Below are 18,922 nucleotides of genomic sequence, written 5' to 3'. Positions count from 1 at the left end.
CCTTAGCTTTCGTGGGAGGACCAGTGGCCATCCTCTGGCTTTGGAGGCCAGTGTAGGACTCAATGCCCTGTGGTGCGTGTTTCCATTGTTCTCCACTGCACTCAGCCACCTGTTTCTCCAAGTCTCAAAGCTCCCCCGCTCCCCATCTGTGGCCTGGGCATGGGGGCTGTTTCTTCAAGTGTTGCTTCTTACAGTCAGGGTCCTTGCTTCCAGCTTCTGTGGTCTCAGGCCATTAGTTCTGCAGAGGTGAGGAAGTTGAAGCCTTCCCACTGCCCCTAAATCTCAGCTCCCAGGTGCCTCCACCCTTGCCCCACTCCTCACCGGGCTGAAGTTGTGGATCTAAACAACCACAAATGCCCACCTGTGCTTTATAAACACCGACACGTGTGTGTGTATGTGTGTGTGTGTGCCCATGCGTGTGCACGCATATGTGCTGCTTGTGCGTGTGGCAGCAGCAGGGGAGCGGGGAGGGTGGGATGGGAGGGAGCCCCCTCCAGGGGGTAGGACTCAGGATTCTGAGATCAGGACCCCTGTGGAAACCAGGAGTCTCAGGCCGAGGAGCCACCCAGTGTCCCTTTGTCTGTAGTGTTGAAGAGCGAGGGTTTAGAGCTTCCATGTAGTCAATTGTATTAGTTTTGTCTCTGCGGCTTTGATGGGAGAGTCGAGGGTGCAGGACAGGCGGGGTGGGCAGCACGTCAGCTCTTCCTCTGCCCAGAGTCTAGGAGGATACAGCGCGGCTTACACCCCCCAGGGGTGCCTTGTCTCCCACCCGGATGGCGGGCACAGCTGCCAAGGTTCCACTGCCCCCCATCGGGCACGGGCACCCCTCCCGGCTGACCCCCACCTTATTCTGTGGTGGATGCAGGTGAGGCAGGGGGAGGGCCTGAGGGGTGCTGAGGGGAGGGCCAGGGCTCTGGTCCCTTCGCCCTATAGGGCCCTGGGGCCTGAAGTGGGGAGCGCCCCCTGCCCCTCTCCCTCCTCCAGGGTCTCCAGAGGAGGATGTCCTACCAGATGTTTGGGGAGGAGTCAGGCAAAGCCCTCCCCTTCCTCAGCTCTGAGCTGCTTGAGAAATCCGTGATGGAGGCAGAAAGGGGAGAAGAGAAGCACTTTATTTGTGGCAAGCCTGCACCAGAGACTGGGCCTCCCCTCCCTCTGGCCTCTCCACCAGGCCCTGGGCCCAAGCCCACCCTAGAGAAGCCCCTCCTGCCTCGCCAGGGAAGGGCAGCCACAGAGGCTTCCTCCCTAGCAGCAGGGCAGGATGTAGGCAAGGATGCAGGCAAGGAAGGGTTCCTGGAGGAGGTGCCAAGGCCTGATGGCTGCAGGGAGCTGCCAGTGTGGTCTCGCTGGGTCAGGCGGCCCTGACCAGAGGTGTGAGCAGAGAGAGGGCTGGGGGGGCCTGCCGGGCTCACTGGTACTCGTTGGGGGCCGACATCCTGTTTCGGCAGCTGTAGGACATGTCCTCGTACACCACATAGACTGAGCTCTTATCCTTCCTGCAGCAGAGTTTCTTGACCTGAAACATAAAGCCTGTGCCCTTTGTAGGGGGCCAGCTCCCTCGGGACGTCCTCCTCAGCGCACTCCCCCTTAGGAAGCGTCTTGATTTCCTCCTCCAAATGCCGCTGGGCTTCCAGGCCTGCGTGAGGCCAGCTCACAAGGTTTCCCAAGGTTCCCCTGGGCTGCCCCCCGCGGGGGAGGGACTGGCTTGGGAGCAGAGTCCAGGGGGCAGTGGAGGGAGGCGGGGGTGAGGGGGGCTGCAGGGGGTGCAAGGTCACAGGGGCGGGAGGAGCTGGGCAAAGGCAGGTCCGCTACAGAGCTGGGTGCCTGGGCAGGGCAGACCGCAGCCGTCACCCCTCCCCGTGCACTTTCACACCTTCTCACACCTGCTCCCACCTGCAACTCACATCCCATGTGCACACGGTGCTCAGGCGCTCAGGCAGCCCTTGAATGCCTCCCTGGCCCCTCCTCTCACGGGGCCCATCCTCCTGGGCTGCACCCATCCCTGCTCCCGGTGCTCCTGGCTCCTTCTTGGGTTTCCCTCCCCCCTGGGACCCTGGCCTCACCCCTCTCCTTCCCGCCCGTAGGTAGAGGAACTGGCTTACGGGGACACGGGTGAAACCTGGGGTTCCCCACCGACCTGCGTCCTCAGCGCGCACACGGCCCCTATCCCCAGCCCGATGAGGAAGAAGCTTATAGCCAGGACCGGACAGACGGCAGAGACCAGCCGAGTTTCCTGGTACGTGCCCGCTGCTTTGTCTGTGAAGAAGGAGGGGAGCGCGGCCTGTGGCCGGGGGTGGACTCCCTGAGAGCCTCCCGGGTTCACAGAGGGGCTCTGCAACGGCGGGATGAGCAATCCGGGCAGCCTCCTGGAGGCCGTGGGTGCAGCTGGAATGAAGGACTCAAGCAGGCGGGGAGGACGCTTCGGAATGCGCACGGGCAGGCACAGCCTGGCCTGCCTAGGAGGCAGGCGGGGTGGGTCCCGGGCAGACGCATCCCCTACCTGTCACCACCAGCAAGGTGCCAGAGCCTTGGACTTCGGCGTCCATCGTGACGGCCTGGCACACATAGGCGCCATTGTCAGACAGCTGCAGGCCGCCCACGGTGACGGTCAGGTTGTGCTGCAGCCCCGAGAAGGCAATGCGACCCTGAAACTGCTCGTCTACTGTGGGCTCCTTCTCGTCTTCATAGTAAATCACGTTGGTAGGCTCCGGCCAGCTGCGCCTCAGGTACACCCCCAACAGGACCCCACTGGCGGAGCAGGTGATGTTGACAGAGCTCCCCTCCAGGGCCACCATGTAGTGGGGCGACTGCCACACCTCTGCAGGAAGGACCCCCTGCTGTCACCTGCCCGGTGGCCTCAAGGGGCAGGGACCCTCCTCCACGCAGGGGTGGTGGGTGGAGGGACAGAGGTGCCCGGGGCAGGGCTGGCTGTGACCCTCCCCACACTGGGGCCCAGGGCAAGTTCAGGCTGCGGCTCCTCACTGGGCGCCCCATCGGCCTCCCCGCCCCCTGGCCTCCTCCCTCCCGGCTGGCAGTGACCAGGATGGCCGGGGGCAGTGCCCTCTCCTCCTGTTGCAGTGCCTCCCTGGGCACTGAGAGCTGGAGCTTGTCTGAGGGGCGCCCACAAGTGTCCCCATCTGCCCAGCCGAGGCCTGGCAGGACCAGCCTCCAGGTGCACATGTGAGTCTTTTTTAATGTGACCCAAACATCAGCTTCTCTGCAAACTGAATTCTAGAGCTTCTACTTTCCTCTCTCTCTTTCTCTCTCCATCAGGATCCAATCCATCAGGATTCAATCAGAATCGTCAATCAGTTTCAGCAGAAAGTGACCCAGGGGACCCAGGGCATCTGGAGCCTGACCCCCACCCAGGGACCTCCTTGACCTTCTCCTGGCCCTGTCCTGGCCCGGGGCCTCTTGCTCCCCACCCTGCCTCATGTGACTGAGCTTTGCACCTTCTTGCAGAACTTTGCTCGAATATATGTTTTAAAAAGCAAACCAACAGACAAAACTCTCTCAGAACCAAGGCAACCTTGCTAATTATGGAAAAGATGTTTCGGTAAAGACAGACCAGAGCGGTGGTGATGCCTCAGACATCAGTCACGGGCGGGGGCGGGGAGCCGGGTGGCTGCCCTGGGGGAGGTCCTGCTCAGCACCCCCAGACCACCCCCTTCCCAGGAAGGAGCACCCTCCCGGTGAGGCTGCGAGCCCACTTCGGGGTGCGCAGTGGGGGGGGTGCTGGGCCTGGGCAGGGCTTACCTGGGATGGCCAGAGCCCGGAGCAGCATACAGGGGAGTGTGAGGAGCCCAGGGAGCAGTGGGAGCTCTGGGGCCCTGCTCACCGCCATCCCGCCACCATCAGCTCTCTATCTGCCTGGCTGAGACTCTTCCTGTCTGCAGCACTCAGATGCGTGGAGGCACCACCCCCAAAGCCCGTGCAGCAGGAGACGGTGACTGGTGGTTCAGGCACCCCCGGAGGCCTTCCTGGAGGCGTTGCTGTGGGAAAGGGGAGGTGCTGAGGGCCAGGCTGGCAGGGCCGGCCCTCGTCCCCTCCTGTCCCTCTGCACTGTCCTTCTGAGCGCCCACTGGGTGATCATTTGTCCTGCTCCGCCACTCCTTCCATGTCTCCACAGGCCTGGGCCAGGACAGGGCCGGGAGAAGGCCAAGGAGGTCCCTGGGTGGGGGGGTCAGGCTCCAGATGCCCTGGTTCCCCTGGGTCACTTTCTTTTTTTTTTTTTAATAAATTTATTTCTTATTGGTGTTCAATTTGCCAACATACAGAATAACACCCAGTGCTCATCCCATCAAGTGCCCCCCTCAGTGCCCGTCACACATTCACCCCCACCCCCGCCCTCCTCCCCTTCCACCACCCCTAGTTCGTCTCCCAGAGTTAGGAGTCTCTCATGGTCTGTCTCCCTTTCTGATATTTCCTACCCATTTCTTCTCCCTTCCCTTCTATTCCCTTTCACTATTATTTATATTCCCCAAATGAATGAGACCATATAATGTTTGTCCTTCTCCGGTTGACTTTCTGCTGAAGCTCATTTTTTTTTTTTTTTTTTCTGCTGAAGCTCATTGATGCCCGGAAATCTGGCCTACCATTCAGTGACCCCTGCCGTAGAGGGGGCGGGGCCCTGGAGGGCGGGGCCCAGGTGGGCCTGGGGGCGGGGCCTGGGGGCGGGACCTGGATGACGCGAGGGAGGGGTCCTGGAGGGCGGGGCCCAGGTGGGGCTGGGGGCGGGGCCCTGGAGGGCGGGGCCCAGGTGGGGCTGGGGGCGGGGCCCTGGAGGGCGGGCCGGGGCGGGGGCCGGGGGCCGGGGCCCGGGCGGGGGCCGGGGCGGGGGCCGGGGCGGGGGCCGAGGCCGGGGCGGGCTGGGGATCCGCGAGGGGCCTGGGGCCCGTTGTGAGGCCCCAGAACTCCACCTCCTTAGAGAATCCCGTGAACATACAAGCAGCAAGCAAGAGATGAAAACAGACCCAGACCCTGGACTTCCCTGTGGGTCCAGGCCACAGGGGAGGCACCAGGCATCTTTTGGATGCTTTAGGCATTTTTAGTGCTTTAAGACAGGAAGCACCTTCTTTTAGTTTTCTGTGTTTTTCCCCACTTAAAAAGTGTGTATTTCCCAGGTCATTTGATGGTTTCTCGATTGGTCTATTTTATTCATCGTAAGGATTAGGGTTATGGATTCTCAGATTATCAAAGATCTTATTTTTAGTTTTTAAAAAAGATTTTATTTTTTCATGAGAGACACACAGAAACAGAGACCCAGGCAGAGGAAGAAGCAGGCTCCCTGCCAGGAGGAGGGGAACGGAAGGGGCTGGTGGCCTCAGGGTCAGGCAGGGCTCCTGGGGCCGGTTCTGGGTTTCAGGCCCGCTGGTCACCCTCCTCACAGGGCCTCACTCCTCCGCTCAGAGTCAGCGATCTGTGGCGCAGACACTCAGGACCACGCAGGCCACACGTGCTCACATACACGCAGACGCACCCTCGGGACGCGGTCTCCTGGAAGGAGCAGGAAGCCCAGCTTCTGTGTGTCCTCCGGGGCGTCCTGCCACAAAGCCAGTGCTCTGGGGACCCGGAGGGCCTGGCTGGGGTAGGCACCTGCCACAGCACCTGGGGTCCTTGGACCGAGGGGTGTGTGCTCTCTGCTCCACTTGGCACCTGCAGCCTGGGGTGACCTCTACTCCCACCAGCCTCCAGAGGAGCAGGGTGTCAGACCCGGGGGGCCTCGTACTTCCAGAAGGCATAGGGGCGGGGAAATATGCTTTTGGTGCAGGTGGACATGCTGACCAGCAGGAGAGCCAGGAAGACAATGACGCTAATGACCACAACGACCACGTTGAGCTGGTCTCTGGCCCTGGGCAGGTGTGGCGTGTCCATGTCCGGGTCTGTGGGAGGCGGGATGGGGGACATCACTCAGTCACCCACAAGGAGTGCACCCTTGAGGGGAGGCATGACCCCCGCCCCGGGCAGGATGGATGGGTGCCAGGCACAGAGGGTGGGGACAGCCTGGGGGCACCTGAGGGGCTTCCTGGGGGCACCTGGGGGTAAGGAAAAGCACCTACCGCGCGAAGAAGCAAACAGCAGATGTCCTGTCTCCTTCAGATCTTGGGGCTCTGCCTCTGATGCACCCCCCCAGCCCCAAGTGTCACGTGAGACCAGGACAACAGGAGTCCACAGAGGGCTCTCTGAGTCAGGCCAGGGCCCCGTCCTCAGCGCCCCCTGCCCCTGCCCTCCCACAGCTCAGGGTGGCTGGGACTGGACTGGGTGGAGGGGTGCAGTCCTCTGTGGGTCTGAGCAGTGTCCTGGAGGGAGTGCGGGGGCAGACATTACTCCAAGTGACGGAAGTGAGAATGAGTGGAGGCAGTGGATGGGTGTGCATTGGTCGAAGGGGAGGTCCCGGATGGGAGACACTGGGCTCTGGGGGCGGACAGCGTCCAGGGCAAGGCTGGGGCAGCTCGGGGCCAGCTGGAGAAGCTGAGGGATCACAGGGCCTCTGGGTGCGCACAGGAAGACCGAACAAACCCCGCAGGGGCCTCGGGGAGCACTGGCATTTTGGGTGTGTGGGAGAAGGTTTGGGGTGCAGGGGGAGAGACGTGCACGGGCCTCGCCTCCTCTCTGGACCGTGCAGCCCCCAGACTGAGCCCCTTGTGGCACAGGTGCCAGGCCCTTTGAGGAGCAGAGGCTCGTCTTATTTCATTCTCTTTGTTGGAACCCAGGCCCGCCCTGCTGGGCCCCATCCTGAGGGCCAGGGCGCTTCCAGGCGCGGGGGGGGGGGGGGGGGGGGGGGGGGGAGGATTGTCCGCTGCCCCTCCCCAGTAGGAAACGCCTCAGGTGGGATGGGGGATCGCGACGCCGCCCCTCACCTGAGACGTTCAGCATGGTGACTCTGACATTTCTCTGCCGGCCCTGGAGATGCCACGTGTAGCACCCCGCCTGGGTGTCATTCGCATCGTCGATCACCAGCTGCGCCGTGCCTCCCTGGACGTGGAGGTGCCACCCGGCCCGGCTGAAGTATCCTGGACGCCTGACGTGGAAGAGGGGCTGGCCCTTCCTGTGGGCACCCAGGTAGATGACGACGCCCCGGAAGTCGTTGGAGATGTTGCAGGCCATCACAGCACGCTCCCCTCTGGACACGGAAACCATGCCTTTGGTGCAGCTGGGGTCGTCCCAAACTGTGTGCGGGGGGGGGGGGGGGGGGGCAGGTCACACGGGGGTCACTGCTGGGCCTCAGGACGTTCGCCGACCCTCCCGGGGCCGAGGGAGGAGTGGTGTGGACACGACACCCCCGGGGACGCAGGAGCCCTGCTCAGGGTGGCAGAGAGCCCCTTGAAGCTACTCACACATCTGTCGGACCCATCAGCACGTGTGTCTCAAGGGAGAAAACAACACAGAAACAAGGGAGGTTGTGCGTCCCCACGTGGCCGCTGTGCCAACTCACACCCTCGTGGTCCCCGCGGCCCCAGGGTCCCCCCGGCTCTGCAAGGAAGGACCCCAGCAGGGCCACTGCTTGGGACTGGCTCCCCGGCCCAGTGGGTGAGGGGCAGAGCCCCGTGGACAGTGATGCACCGGAGGCCCCATCGGGCTGCCGTCACCTGCCCATTGCCCAGGGACCCCCTGGCTGGCCTTGGGCTCCCAGGAGGAGGGGCTCTGCGCTCCCTGGCTTCCTGCCAACCCTGTGCCAATGACCCAGCGTGGCCCCCCAGAGCTGCCGCAGTAGCTCCAGAAGCTCCCTCCTCCGTGATTCTATTCCACTGGGGTACGCCCGGCCCCACAGCTTTGAGGAGCCCCTGGGGTGATTCCACGGCGCTGCCTTGCCCCAGAGCTGTGTGCAGGGGACCGGCTGGAAGGTCCTGCGGGACCCCCTGTGCCCTGGTCCTGCAGGGCCGAGCCTGGCCCGAGAGTCTGCATTTCTAACAAGCTCCCCGGTGATGCAGGAGCTGGTGGTCCGAGGGTGGATCGGGAACAGAGCAGAGAGGATGCTCAGACTTGGCCTCCTGCCCCTCCCCTGGCCTGTGCGTTGTCGCTGACGGGCCGGGACCCCTCTTTCCCTTAGAACCTGGACGTGTTCTTAGCCAACCCCGTAAGTGTTCTGCCAGCCATCACTGGGTGCTGCACTGGGGACCCGCTGTCTGCCATCGTGGGGGGACTTGGCTCATCCCCTCACCTGGGCCAGCCCCTTACCTCGGGATCATGGTCACTCCCTGGGGCCTGGGCCCCACCTGGGCGTGGATCTGCTCCTCTCACCCCTGCCTCGGCCTCCCCCGCCCCCTTGCTGGGCCCCCCAGCAGACAGGGTGGGATCCTGAGACTTACTTCCACTCTGAACACTCAGGGAGGTGGCCGGGAGGATGGTCCAGAGAAGGGGGAGAGCCAGAAGGGGGAATGTCAAGGTCAGCATGGCTAGCAGGACAGGGTGGCAAGTGTCAGGGGTCCTGCGTCCTCCTCACTGGTTCTTGGGACACTCCCTGGAGGAAAGAAAGCCACGGGGTCAGAGTTCTCCTGGGCTGCAGCCTGGCCAAGCACAGACAGGGGTCCTGGGCTGCTCCCCAACCAGCTGTGCCCAGATGCCAGAGCCGCTGCCCTGCACCTTCCCCTACACCTTCTCTGTACTTTCATAACACACTTGGTGAAGGGCAGCCCGGGGGGCTCAGCGGTTTAGCGCCTGCCTTCAGCCCAGGGCGTGATCCTGGAGACCCAGGATGGAGTCCCACGTCAGGCTCCCTGCATGGAGCCTGCTCCTCCCTCTGACTGTGTGTGTGTGTGTGTGTGTGTGTGTGTGTGTGTTTCTCTCTCTCTCTCTCTCTGTCTCAAATAAATAAAATCTTAAAACACACACACACACACACATACACACACACGGTGCTGGCTGCTGATGACAAACCAGAAACACGGACAAGCCAGGAGGGAAGTCTCTGGGAGAGAGCCCTGCTGACATGGTCATAATTATAATAAAATGTGCAAAACTGGCCTGAATCGTGTTCCCGCGGAACCAGGTCATGCCCACCTGTGATCTGACACCATCCCAAGACCACCTTGGCCGCCCCTGCCTTCCCCACCCTCACACTTTCCCCAGCGGGGTGCCCCTGCTTTGTTCTCAGGGCCCCCTCAGGGACCTGCTCTTGTCAAGAAGAGAAGCCCTCCTGTGGGCCTTGTGCAGCGGCCTTCCCTTTCCTCTCATGCAGATGCCCGCTGTGGCTTCCATCACTCTCTCGGCCTCCATTATGACATTTTTTCTGCTTAGTCTGAACTATTTTTTTTAAGATTTTATTTATTTATTAGACACAGAGGAAGAGAGAGAGAGGCAGAGACACAGGCAGAGGGAGAAGCAGGCTCCATGTAGGGAGCCCGACACGGGACTCGATCCCGGGTCTCCAGGATCACGCCCTGGGCTGAAGGCAGGCGCTAAACCGCTGAGCCACCTGGGCTGCCCAAGATTTTGTTTTTAAGTCATCTCTGCACCCAACGTGGCCACGCTCAAACTCACAACCCCGAGACCAAGAGTCGCAGCTCCACCCACTGAACCAGCCGGTCACCCCTATTTTAAAAGTATTTTAAAATTGCTTGCCAGACCTTTTGTTGACTTTTCAATTAAAAAAATAATAATAAAAATATAGGAATAGAGTCTTTGTTTTGTCTTTGAGCAGTTTTAGATTCACAGAGAAATTGGGCAGAAAGTGCAGAGTGGACGTGTTGGGGGGGGCGCGGTCCTCGCAAGCCACGGGCCAGCGTCCACACACTGTGGTGGACCCCAGGGCTCACTCCTGTGTGGAACGCCAGGGGAGTTCAGACAGATGCATGCTGACTTGCGCCATCATCAGGTCCCATACAGAGCTGTCCTAAAACCCTAAGTCCATCTGTTGCTCCCCGTCCCCCGACCCCTGACCCCCGACCCCCTGGCCTTCCTACTGTCTCCGTAGCTTTGCCTGTTTCATAAAGTCGTGCACTTGGGACCCTCTGGTCTGAGCTCCACTGTTTGTCTCCAGTCCGGGTCTGGAGGGTGGAGCACGAGAGCCGGGGGCAGAGGGCACTCGGGTTAAGGGGCCTCCAGGCACTTGGGGCCCCTGTGGCCAGGCCCAGTCCAGACCCCAGGAGGGGGTGTCGCGCTGGGAGGGAGAACCCCCAGGTGAGCCAAAGCCACAGAGCCTGTCCATTGCCTGCCTCTGCGCGGAGCTCCTGGACCCCTGACCCCCGACCCCTGACCCCTGGGCGGGCCTGCCCCCCCATCTCCACCCCACCAGCCAACCCCGGGGCTCCTGGCGGGGCTCCTGGAGGAATCTTACAGGAAAACCCACAGCAGCGAGAGAAGGCCGCCCTGCCCTGCAGAGCCTCACGACGACAGGAAATCGCCTAGATCCAGCTCATGAAACAGCTAACGTGAGATGGGAAGAGAGTCTCAAGAAGGTCAAATGCGAACGACTCCCGCACGGCCATCCTCCTAGTGGATGTTAGGAGCAGGGAGCTGGACTCAGGGCTTGATCCCAGGACCCCTAAGTCATGACCTGAGCTGAAACCAAGAGTTGGACGCTTAACCGGTCGAGCCCCTGGTTGCCCCTGTTTCCGTAGTTTCTGATGGTCTAACAGGCTACAGGGGCTGTTTCTGGTGGGGGGGCCTCCCTTCCCAACCTTCCCTTCTGTGGGTGCGGCTCCCCCAGGAGCTGAGTCACCTTCCGGGGTGGCCTGGGGAGGGGGCTGGCGCTGCTGTCTTCCCCCCACCTCCCTGTCCTTTGCTGAATTTTTCCTTTTTCTTTTCTTTTATCCTTTTTTCTTGTTAAAGTAGGCTGCATGCCCCACGGGGAGCCCCCAGGGGACTGGAACTCAGGACTCTGAGCTCGAGACCTGAGCTGAGCTCAGGAGTCCCACGCTCCACCCGCAGAGCCACCCAGGCGCCCCTTGCTTGATTTTTCTAACCGTGTTTCTAGTTGTAACTTAAGGCCAGAAGGACAGCTTTTCTTCTCCTCGTTATACACGCGCCCTGTTTGTGAAACAAGAGCAAGCAACAGAGAACAGGTGACCAGAAAGAACCACTGAAAAGACGTCCTGGGCCCTGGGTCCCCGGGCCCGTCTCTCACATGTCTCTCACGCGTCGCCCGGTGTCAGGCGCATGGAAGACTGTTAGATGAGACCCTCGGTCCCCGCCCTGCCCCTTCGCCCCCATCCCATGTGCACGGGGTGAACGGCGGCCCCCAGAAGACATGCCTGCCCACAGCCTCTGAACGGGACCTTGTTTGGATACAGGGTCCTTGCAGACCTCATCCCTGGGGATGAGGTCATATTGCAGCACTGACTCCAGCATGACTGGTGTCCTTATGGAAGAGGAAAATTTGGACAGAGACAGAGACACACGGGGAGAAGGCCGCAGGGCGGAGCGTGGCCACCAGCCCAGTAGCGCTGGGGCCACCAGGAGCTGGAAGACACAGGAAGCATCCTCGCCCAGGGCTCCACTCGCACCCCGATTTTGGGCTTCTGGTCTCCATCACCATTAGAAAACAAGCCTCCAGCTCCTGGTCCTTTGCAATGGCTGCCCCAGGACATGCACTCAGTCCCCTGCCCCGAGCCTGCAGCCCACGCACCCCAGTGACCGTGTGACCCCGGCTTTCTCCCGACCCGATCCCTGCAAACCCCGGGCGAGGAGGGAGCCTTCACGGTCCTGTCATGTCCGGGACTCTGCATCTGGGTCTCGCCTTGTGGTGTGCTTTGGGGGGGCCTAACCCCCTCTCCCCGGGACCCACACCGCAGTGAGGCTGCCCCCAGCGCTGCCCTCCGCCCCTGGGCCTGTCCGGGGGCACCGACAGGGCCTGGTACCTTGGTGACGCCTGTCCCCCCGTCCTTCAGGCCTTGGCAGACTCTGCCTACTTTTCCTGGGTCCCTAAGACTCGTGTTTCAGAGAAATGAACTGTCACCCGCCTGACCAACCTGTTCCTGCTCTCTCGGTTCCTCTTGGATTTGTGGAATAAAAAGACTCTACACGTTTATGTTGCCCTGCGTTTTCCTTCAAAGCTTCAAGATTTCGTGGAAAGTCCAGCGTTATTTGTTGTGGCTCGAGGTCCTTCACAGGGGCTTCCCGGACGGTGGGGACCCCGCGGACCAACACACGGGGTCGATTTCCGTCTGGTTCACGAATCCCCTCGAAGCCGTTCTGCAGGTGCTGCAAGGGGTTCGAGTCTTCCCCCTCCCGGGCCGCCCAGCCGGCCCTCGGCCCGGCCCACCTGCTGGCGCCGCCACCCCAGCGCCCGGAGCTGCCCGGAGCTGCCCGAGCTGCTTTCCCCCTGGGAAGCCGGGCCTCTATCTCCCCTTCAGGCTGCTTGCACCACGAGAACATTAACGGAACTGAAACCGACTTTTCCCTTAGAACTGGAATCTGCTGGCGAGTGGAGACGCAGCTGCCCGGGTCCTTCCTGAATGAATCTGCTCTGAGTAACACGAGAGACGCGGAGATGTCACAGCTGGACACGATCCAGTGGCAGCCCTGTTGGCAATCGCAGGATCAGGCACGAAAGGCTCATTACCATTAAATATTGTTTACGTGGGTGGAAGGTTCTAGAAAGACTCATCGAAACTTCCTCCGCTGGGGTTTCCCTGGCACCTCAGATAAGATCTGCCCGAAGTTTTCCCTGAGTATTGTTACAAAACAGCTTTCCTTAAATCGGAAAACACAACACGGTGCCCAGTGGCGCAGACGCCCTTGCCGGTCGGGGTGGTCTCCCCAGTCCCGCGGCCAGAGCCCTCGGCGTCAGCCTGCGGGAGACCGGGGGGCCTGGGGGTGGGCACAGAGCTGGGGGTCAGCAGAGTATTAGCCCCGTGTTGCCCCATCCTCAGCGCAGCCTCCGGCGCCCGCTGGCATCCAACATGGGTTGGGGCGCCCCAGTCTCGGGGTGAGGAGGCAGGCCGGCGCTCCTGCGGCTGGAGGTGGAAGGCGCGCGGGGGAGCCGCCCGCTGATCCCGGCTCTAGTGAGGGCACACCCCAGCTACCGGGCAGGGGCCCCCACTCGACGTGGAGGGTTGGCACGGAAACAGGAACCGAAGGCCGCCTGGGCTGCCAGCGAGCAGCAGAGTCCCCCCCGCTGGTGCCTGGTGTGTGCCGCACACCCAGCACATGGACGCCTCCCGCACACCCAGTACACGGACGCCCCCACACACCCAGCACATGGACGCCCCCGCACACCCCCCGCACACCCAGCACACGGACGCCCCTCGTCCAGGCATGCGTTCATCTCCACCCCCTGGCCGGCTGTGACCTCAGGACCGAGGGGGAAGGCGGGAGAGACGCGCGTGGTCGTGACTGCTGCGGGTATTTATCCTTCCCAAGAAGCTTAGAGTCATGGTTCAAATTCCAAGTAAACTTTCTGGAATCTTGACTGAGAATAACACATGCACGGGCTATTTCAAAGTCCTGCCTCAGTGCCTCTCTCCACCCCCAGCCAGGACCGCCCTGTCGGGCCTTCTGTGATCTCCGCTGGCTCCCCGACCGCTGGTGACACGGCCAGGCTCGTGCACTCGCAGGCGCACCTGGGCACACACACCATGTCTGGGCTTCCTCGGGTCCTCCAACATGCTCTGCACGCAGCAGGTGTCCGTCCCCGTGGACCCGAGCGGCCTCCCTTCTGGTCCTCACTCGGGCCGGGTGACCTAGAGAGTCGGGCACCTCGGGGAAGGTGTGTTTACATCACACGCGCTGACCTGCCCATCGGACTTTGACAGGGAGAGTGTGTTGGCGAGCAAAAGGAAAGTGAAAGGCAGAGAATGTTGTCTCTGTCACATGAGGCAGCTGGGCGTGGGGGATGGTGACCGCCCAAGCAGGCCCAACCTCCCAGGGGAGATGGGTGCGGGGCGCCCCGAGCCCCAGGCAGTCCCGGCCCGGTCACCCTCACACTCAGTGTTTGGTCTGCCCGCCGAGAGAAGCACGCCAGCCTCACCTTAAGCAGTACACATCTGCAGTGGTCATCAGATGTGCCCTTGGTACGCATGCTTTCCTATGCACAATGACCTGGCTGCAAAACAAGCCAGGAAGCGTCACGGGCTCCCTAGCACCACCGGGCACCCTCCCCTGGGGGTGCAACCTCTGTAAAGGCAGCCCCTGGCCGTCTTCTGTTGTGTCCTCTGAGGGAGGCTGGAATTTGTGCCCGCTCAGGGCATGGGCTCTGGGCTTCTCTTCCAGCTGCCCAAAGTCTCCCACCTCCTCCGAACCTTCCCCCAGGCTCTGGACTGCCCTCCCCTCACCCATAGGCACCTTCACACTCTCCTTATGTAGGGGGAGGTCCTGCCTCTTGGTGAAATCCTCTGGCTCCAGACTTAGGATAAGGGGACACCGGGGCTCCACTCCTTTTCGGCCCCACACTGTGTCCATCTGGCCTGGTGTCATGTCCTCCATCACAGCCCCTGTGGCACTGGGTGGCACAGCCAGCTGTGGGAGTCTTTGCTGGCAACTAGAGTAGGACAGTCGGCCCAAACCACAACCGGCCCAGGCGTCTCTGGAACAGGCTGCAGGTTAACAGCCACATGACTGAGCAGGCCCCCCTGGGGAAGGAGGCTGGGTGAACAGGCCTGCTTTGCCCTCAAGGCCTTGTGGCCCAAGCTGGTGATGTCAGGCCTTGAGCTGGGGTGAGCTTATCTGCTACTTCGGTGGGCAGTGGGTCATCTAGGCTGGGACTGTCCTAAGCAGCCCCCCAGTGACCCCATCCCTATCCCCAGCGGTGCTCAGAGTCAGGTTTCCTCCTTGGAGCATGTTCAGGTCACTGGGAGAGTCAAGAGTAATGTCTGGGGTATCAGTCTAGGAGGGCTTGGGCCTCAGAACAGAACTGAGGAGAGACCCGCTGGGCACATCTGGGCTGGGAGCGGTCTGTGCGCTCCACACTGAGGACAGCCGCTCAGGGCACCCCCAGTCCCGGCCAGAAAGTGGGCAGGGTGGGGGAGGCAGAAGCTTCCTGCCAGGCTGGGACTAGACGTCAGGTTACATCTTTCAGAATAAGAGGGCCTAGCCCCCTCACTCCTACCCCATCCAGGCCAGACACCTCAGGGCGAGGAGGCCTTCCATGGTGTAGAGCAGTCCCTAGCAAGGGCAGCTGCAGACCCGCGGTCAGCTCCAACAGCAGATAAATCAGCGTAGGGAAGCACTGACCCTAGCTTTGGCGCAGACCGCCAGGACCACAGACAAGTCGTAATGTGCCTGAACTACACCTGAAAAACACGGGCACAAACTTCCACCTCAGAGGAGCACTGGAAAACCTGCCAGAAAAGAGTGGGACGAGGGCAGCCTGGCTGGCTCGGTCAGCAGAGCATGCAACGCCATCTCGGGGCCATGAGTCCAAGCCTCATGTTGGGTGTGGAGTCCCCTTAAAATGTTTTTTTTTTTATTTTTTATTTTTTTTTTTTATTTTTTTTTTTTAAATTTTTATTTATTTATGATAGTCACAGAGAGAGAGAGAGGCGCAGAGACACAGGCAGAGGGAGAAGCAGGCTCCATGCACCGGGAGCCCGACGTGGGATTCGATCCCGGGTCTCCAGGATCGCGCCCTGGGCCAAAGGCAGGCGCCAAACCGCTGCGCCACCCAGGGATCCCTGTTTTTTTTTTTTTAAAAGCTGTAGTGGAGGGGGGGATCTGGACTTGAGAGGGGGGATCTGGACTAGGGAGGGAGGGATCTGGACTGGAGGGGGTGCTGTGGGAGCCCACAAGGGTTCAGGGTGGCAGGATGTGCAAGAGGATTGGAAGCTTCCCAATCTGTAGTCCAGCTCCCCCATCCCGAGTCCAGCTCCCCATTCTCGAGTCCAGATCCCCCATCTTGAGTCCAGATCTCCCATCTCTAGCCCATATCCTCCTTCTCTAGTCCAGATCCCCCGTCTTGAGTCCAGATCCCCCATCTCAAGTCTGGATCCCCCATCTCGAGTCACGGGCTCCGCCCGACTTTTCCCATTGACCAGAGGTCCTCCCTTTGGAGCCAGACACAGATCTGAGCTGGGCCCGTGGCATGGATGCCAATGCTGAACCCTGGCTTATCAGTGAGGACAGTCCCCCCCTCAGCTGGCCACCCTTGGGATAGTCCAGAGGGCAGAGGGCAGAGCAGAGAGCCAGACAGGGTTCCCCCTCCCTTGTCACGACACTGCTCTGCCTGCCGTCAGCTCTGGGAGATCCCTTCTTTACTGTGGGGTTGGGAGGTTATCTGAGTCCAGGCAGGACGGGCTTCAGGAACTTTGCACTCTCAGCCATGAGTCACAAGGGCCACTCTGGGCACAGAGTTGAAGGCAGCAGGTCCCACAGACGTGCTGTTTCTAGCCGCTGCCCCTGCGGTGCTGGCCCTGCCCATTCATTTGTCTGTCTGGGGATCAGCCCTCGTCCGGCACGAGAACTGGACCCCAGTTGGGGAGGCCAGCTGCAGGCACTGGGCCGAGCGCTTCCTGCCCACTGGTGGCTGGTTCCCTGCCCGCCGCCCCTGGCTGACCCAACCCCCGGGGGCCGTTCTGCACTAGATTCAAGAGCAGCCAAGCCCAGGTGTCCTGGCATCGGGGGTGCCACCCTTCGAGCAGCAATGCTGGGTTGTTCCAGGGAATTTTTTTGGAGAAAATTCAGTCCAGTGAAACAGGCTCCCCGCTGGGCTTGCCAGGCCCGATGCCGGCACCCAGCTACCCGATACCAGGTACACACCAGTCACTTGTAGCACATGCCGTGCACTACTGGGGACATATTTACACGTAAAGAATGATTAATATTTCAAGATCAAACGTGTAATTGTGGCGGCAACTCTCCCACTGCCTGAACCCTCTCACTGGCCGCCAACGCGGCAAAGGGCAGACAAACCAGAGGGAGGGAGACCAGGACAAGACAAGGAGAGGGACAGGCTAGAAGGCAGAGGCCGAGTGTGGGGCACGGGCTGGACGGCCAGACAAACTCCACAGCGCAGGTGCTCTCCCGGGGCTGGCACCCGCCTACTCAGACAGGAGTGACAGAGCCGGGGGTCCCTGACCAAGGGCGACCCATGGATTCTGGAGCGACTCACACTCAGGAGTCAGGGACAGGATTTGGAAAGTGCTCTCTGCTGCCAGCAGCTTGTCCCGGTTTGGGAAAACGTAAAACTGCTAGGGCTTCAGCAGGCCAGTGCATAGGGGTCCTCGCCTCCCACAACCCCGACGGGACACTGGTGCCACTTTCTCCCCTGCTGCTGGGGGCTCAATACTTCAGTGTTGATACCAAGAGGCTGTGCACGACGACGACGCAGGGCTGGCCAGCCTTTCACAGCTCCGTAAGGGAGGTGACCAACCCCGTCCAGGGGACAGCCGAGCCTGAGCGGGGCTGGAGAGATGCCCCAGGCCGGGGTGCTGCTGTGGCTGGGAGGGTCCCCAGCTGGCAGTAAAGTCCTCTAGGCCTGGGGACCACGCAGGCCAGCATGTCCTGTCTCCCTCCTGCCTGGCTGCCTTCCGCTGGGCTCACAAGCCACCTGCTCCAAGAACCCTCCTCCCCACCACTAGCCCAGTAAGCCCCCTGCCCTGGTCCCTGGGGCCAGAAGCACATCTGTCCCCCATTCTCACTGTCAAAATCCCCAGGGACAGGAGGGCCTCCCCCGGGGCTCTGGTTCCTCTACCCACAGGCCTAGAAAGTGGTTTTCAGGCTGCAGATCATTACTGGATTGCAGTACTGGGTGATGCACTGAATTTAGAGATTGTTGCCAAACCAAAGGAGACCTGGAGCATGAAGGGGGGGCAGCCAGGGCAGCCTGGGGGGCTCAGCGGTTTAGTGCCGGCTTCAGCCCAGGGCGTGATCCTGGCGACCCAGGATGGAGTCCACGTAGGGCACCCTGCTCGGAGCCTGCTTCTCCCTCTGCCTGTGTCTCTGCCTCTCTCTCTCTCTGTATCTCTCATGAATAAATAAGTGAAATCATAAAAAAAAACGGGGGTGGGCAGCCAGAAAATTTGCTCTGGGGCAACAGGCTCGACTCCAAGCTTGCCAGGCACAGTATCCCTCCCAGGGTTGGAGAAGTCTCAGCCGTATGTGTGTGTGTGCGTGTGTGTGTGTCACTGAGTGTGTGAGTCTGCAGGAGCCTGAGATGCCACCTTCCTACCCCCGCAAGACCTCAGCCTGAGGGTGCCCTGCGGAGAGGGACTTGCGGCCCCTGTCTTCTCTCCTCCCCCAAGCCCGTGGCCCATGGACTCTGGGGGGACACTTGGCCAAATGTCCACAGGTATAAAGTTCAGCCCAGCGCTCTAGAGTCTCCATCCCCAGTACGGGGAGCCCCACGACGACGGAGGAACACCCCACCAGGTCCCCAATGTGCATGCTCTTCATCTGCATCCTGCTCTCTGACTCTCTGAGCTTACCCTCACCTGCCCGTGTCCCTGCGCTCTCTCTCACCTGAGCCCTGGATCCCCGCGCCCTGGATCCCCGCGCTCTCCGCACCTGTGCCCTGGGTCCACACCACACGCACTCCCTCACCTGCGCTCTGCATCCCCGCGCTTCCCCCACCTGCACCCCAGGTCCCCCCCCAACCAGTGCCCCAGGTCCCCGCGCGCACCCTCACCTGTGCTCCGGGTCCCCACGCTCCCTCACCTGCACCCCACGTCCCTGCCGCTGCTCCAGGCTGCCCGTGGCCTCTGGTCTTTGCGTGCTGGGCTCAGAGAGGAAAGTCAGCGGGCTCAGAGGGCGGGGCCGGGGAGGAGGCTGCAGGAATGAGGACACGGCCTCGTGTCCTGGATGCAGGACCGAAACCCTAAGTTCAGGGAAGTCGCTGGAGACTCGGGAACTGCCCTGAGTTCTCAGAAAACGTTTATGACTTGCTTGACAGTTCCTTATTGTATCTTTATTAAAAACGCTGCATTAGATGGTCATTCTGAAGTAACAGGAAGACAGCAGGGGCCGGTTTTCCAGGAAAGGTTCTCCACACGTGGAGCAGATGCCCCTTGGGGCAGGTGGGTGGGCTTCCCTCACCTGCGCGATGCGCACCTGA

General features: G+C 61.3%; 2 protein-coding genes across 6 annotated transcripts; both read right to left on the bottom strand.

Annotated features, from left to right (window-relative positions):
- Nucleotides 1–1,090: 1,090 nt before the first annotated feature.
- On the bottom strand, nt 1,091–3,943 carry CD7 (CD7 molecule). The gene is made up of 4 exons (XM_025468403.3): nt 3,754–3,943; nt 2,498–2,815; nt 2,135–2,253; nt 1,091–1,513 (listed from the first exon to the last, which is right to left on the bottom strand). Exons 1-4 carry the CDS (start codon nt 3,839–3,841, stop codon nt 1,406–1,408), a joined length of 633 nt encoding a protein of 210 aa, XP_025324188.1. The 5' UTR covers nt 3,842–3,943; the 3' UTR covers nt 1,091–1,405.
- A 1,256-nt stretch (nt 3,944–5,199) lies between these two features.
- Nucleotides 5,200–18,680, bottom strand: SECTM1 (secreted and transmembrane 1). 5 transcript variants are annotated; one of them, XM_025468405.3, is made up of 5 exons: nt 18,526–18,680; nt 8,307–8,458; nt 6,858–7,166; nt 6,057–6,113; nt 5,200–5,879 (listed from the first exon to the last, which is right to left on the bottom strand). In XM_025468405.3, exons 2-5 carry the CDS (start codon nt 8,389–8,391, stop codon nt 5,704–5,706), a joined length of 627 nt encoding a protein of 208 aa, XP_025324190.3. In that variant the 5' UTR covers nt 8,392–8,458; nt 18,526–18,680; the 3' UTR covers nt 5,200–5,703. The 5 variants fall into 5 exon arrangements, with proteins under 5 accessions (XP_025324190.3, XP_025324189.3, XP_035577049.2 ...); XM_025468404.3 differs by having other exon boundaries at nt 18,497–18,671; XM_035721156.2 differs by lacking the exon at nt 18,526–18,680 and adding an exon at nt 13,500–13,698.
- Nucleotides 18,681–18,922: the final 242 nt, after the last annotated feature.

Source organism: Canis lupus, chromosome 9 (genome assembly GCF_003254725.2).
Source record: "Canis lupus dingo isolate Sandy chromosome 9, ASM325472v2, whole genome shotgun sequence".
Classification (NCBI taxonomy): domain Eukaryota; kingdom Metazoa; phylum Chordata; class Mammalia; order Carnivora; family Canidae; genus Canis; species Canis lupus.
This window is presented reverse-complemented; position numbering and strand designations above follow the sequence as displayed.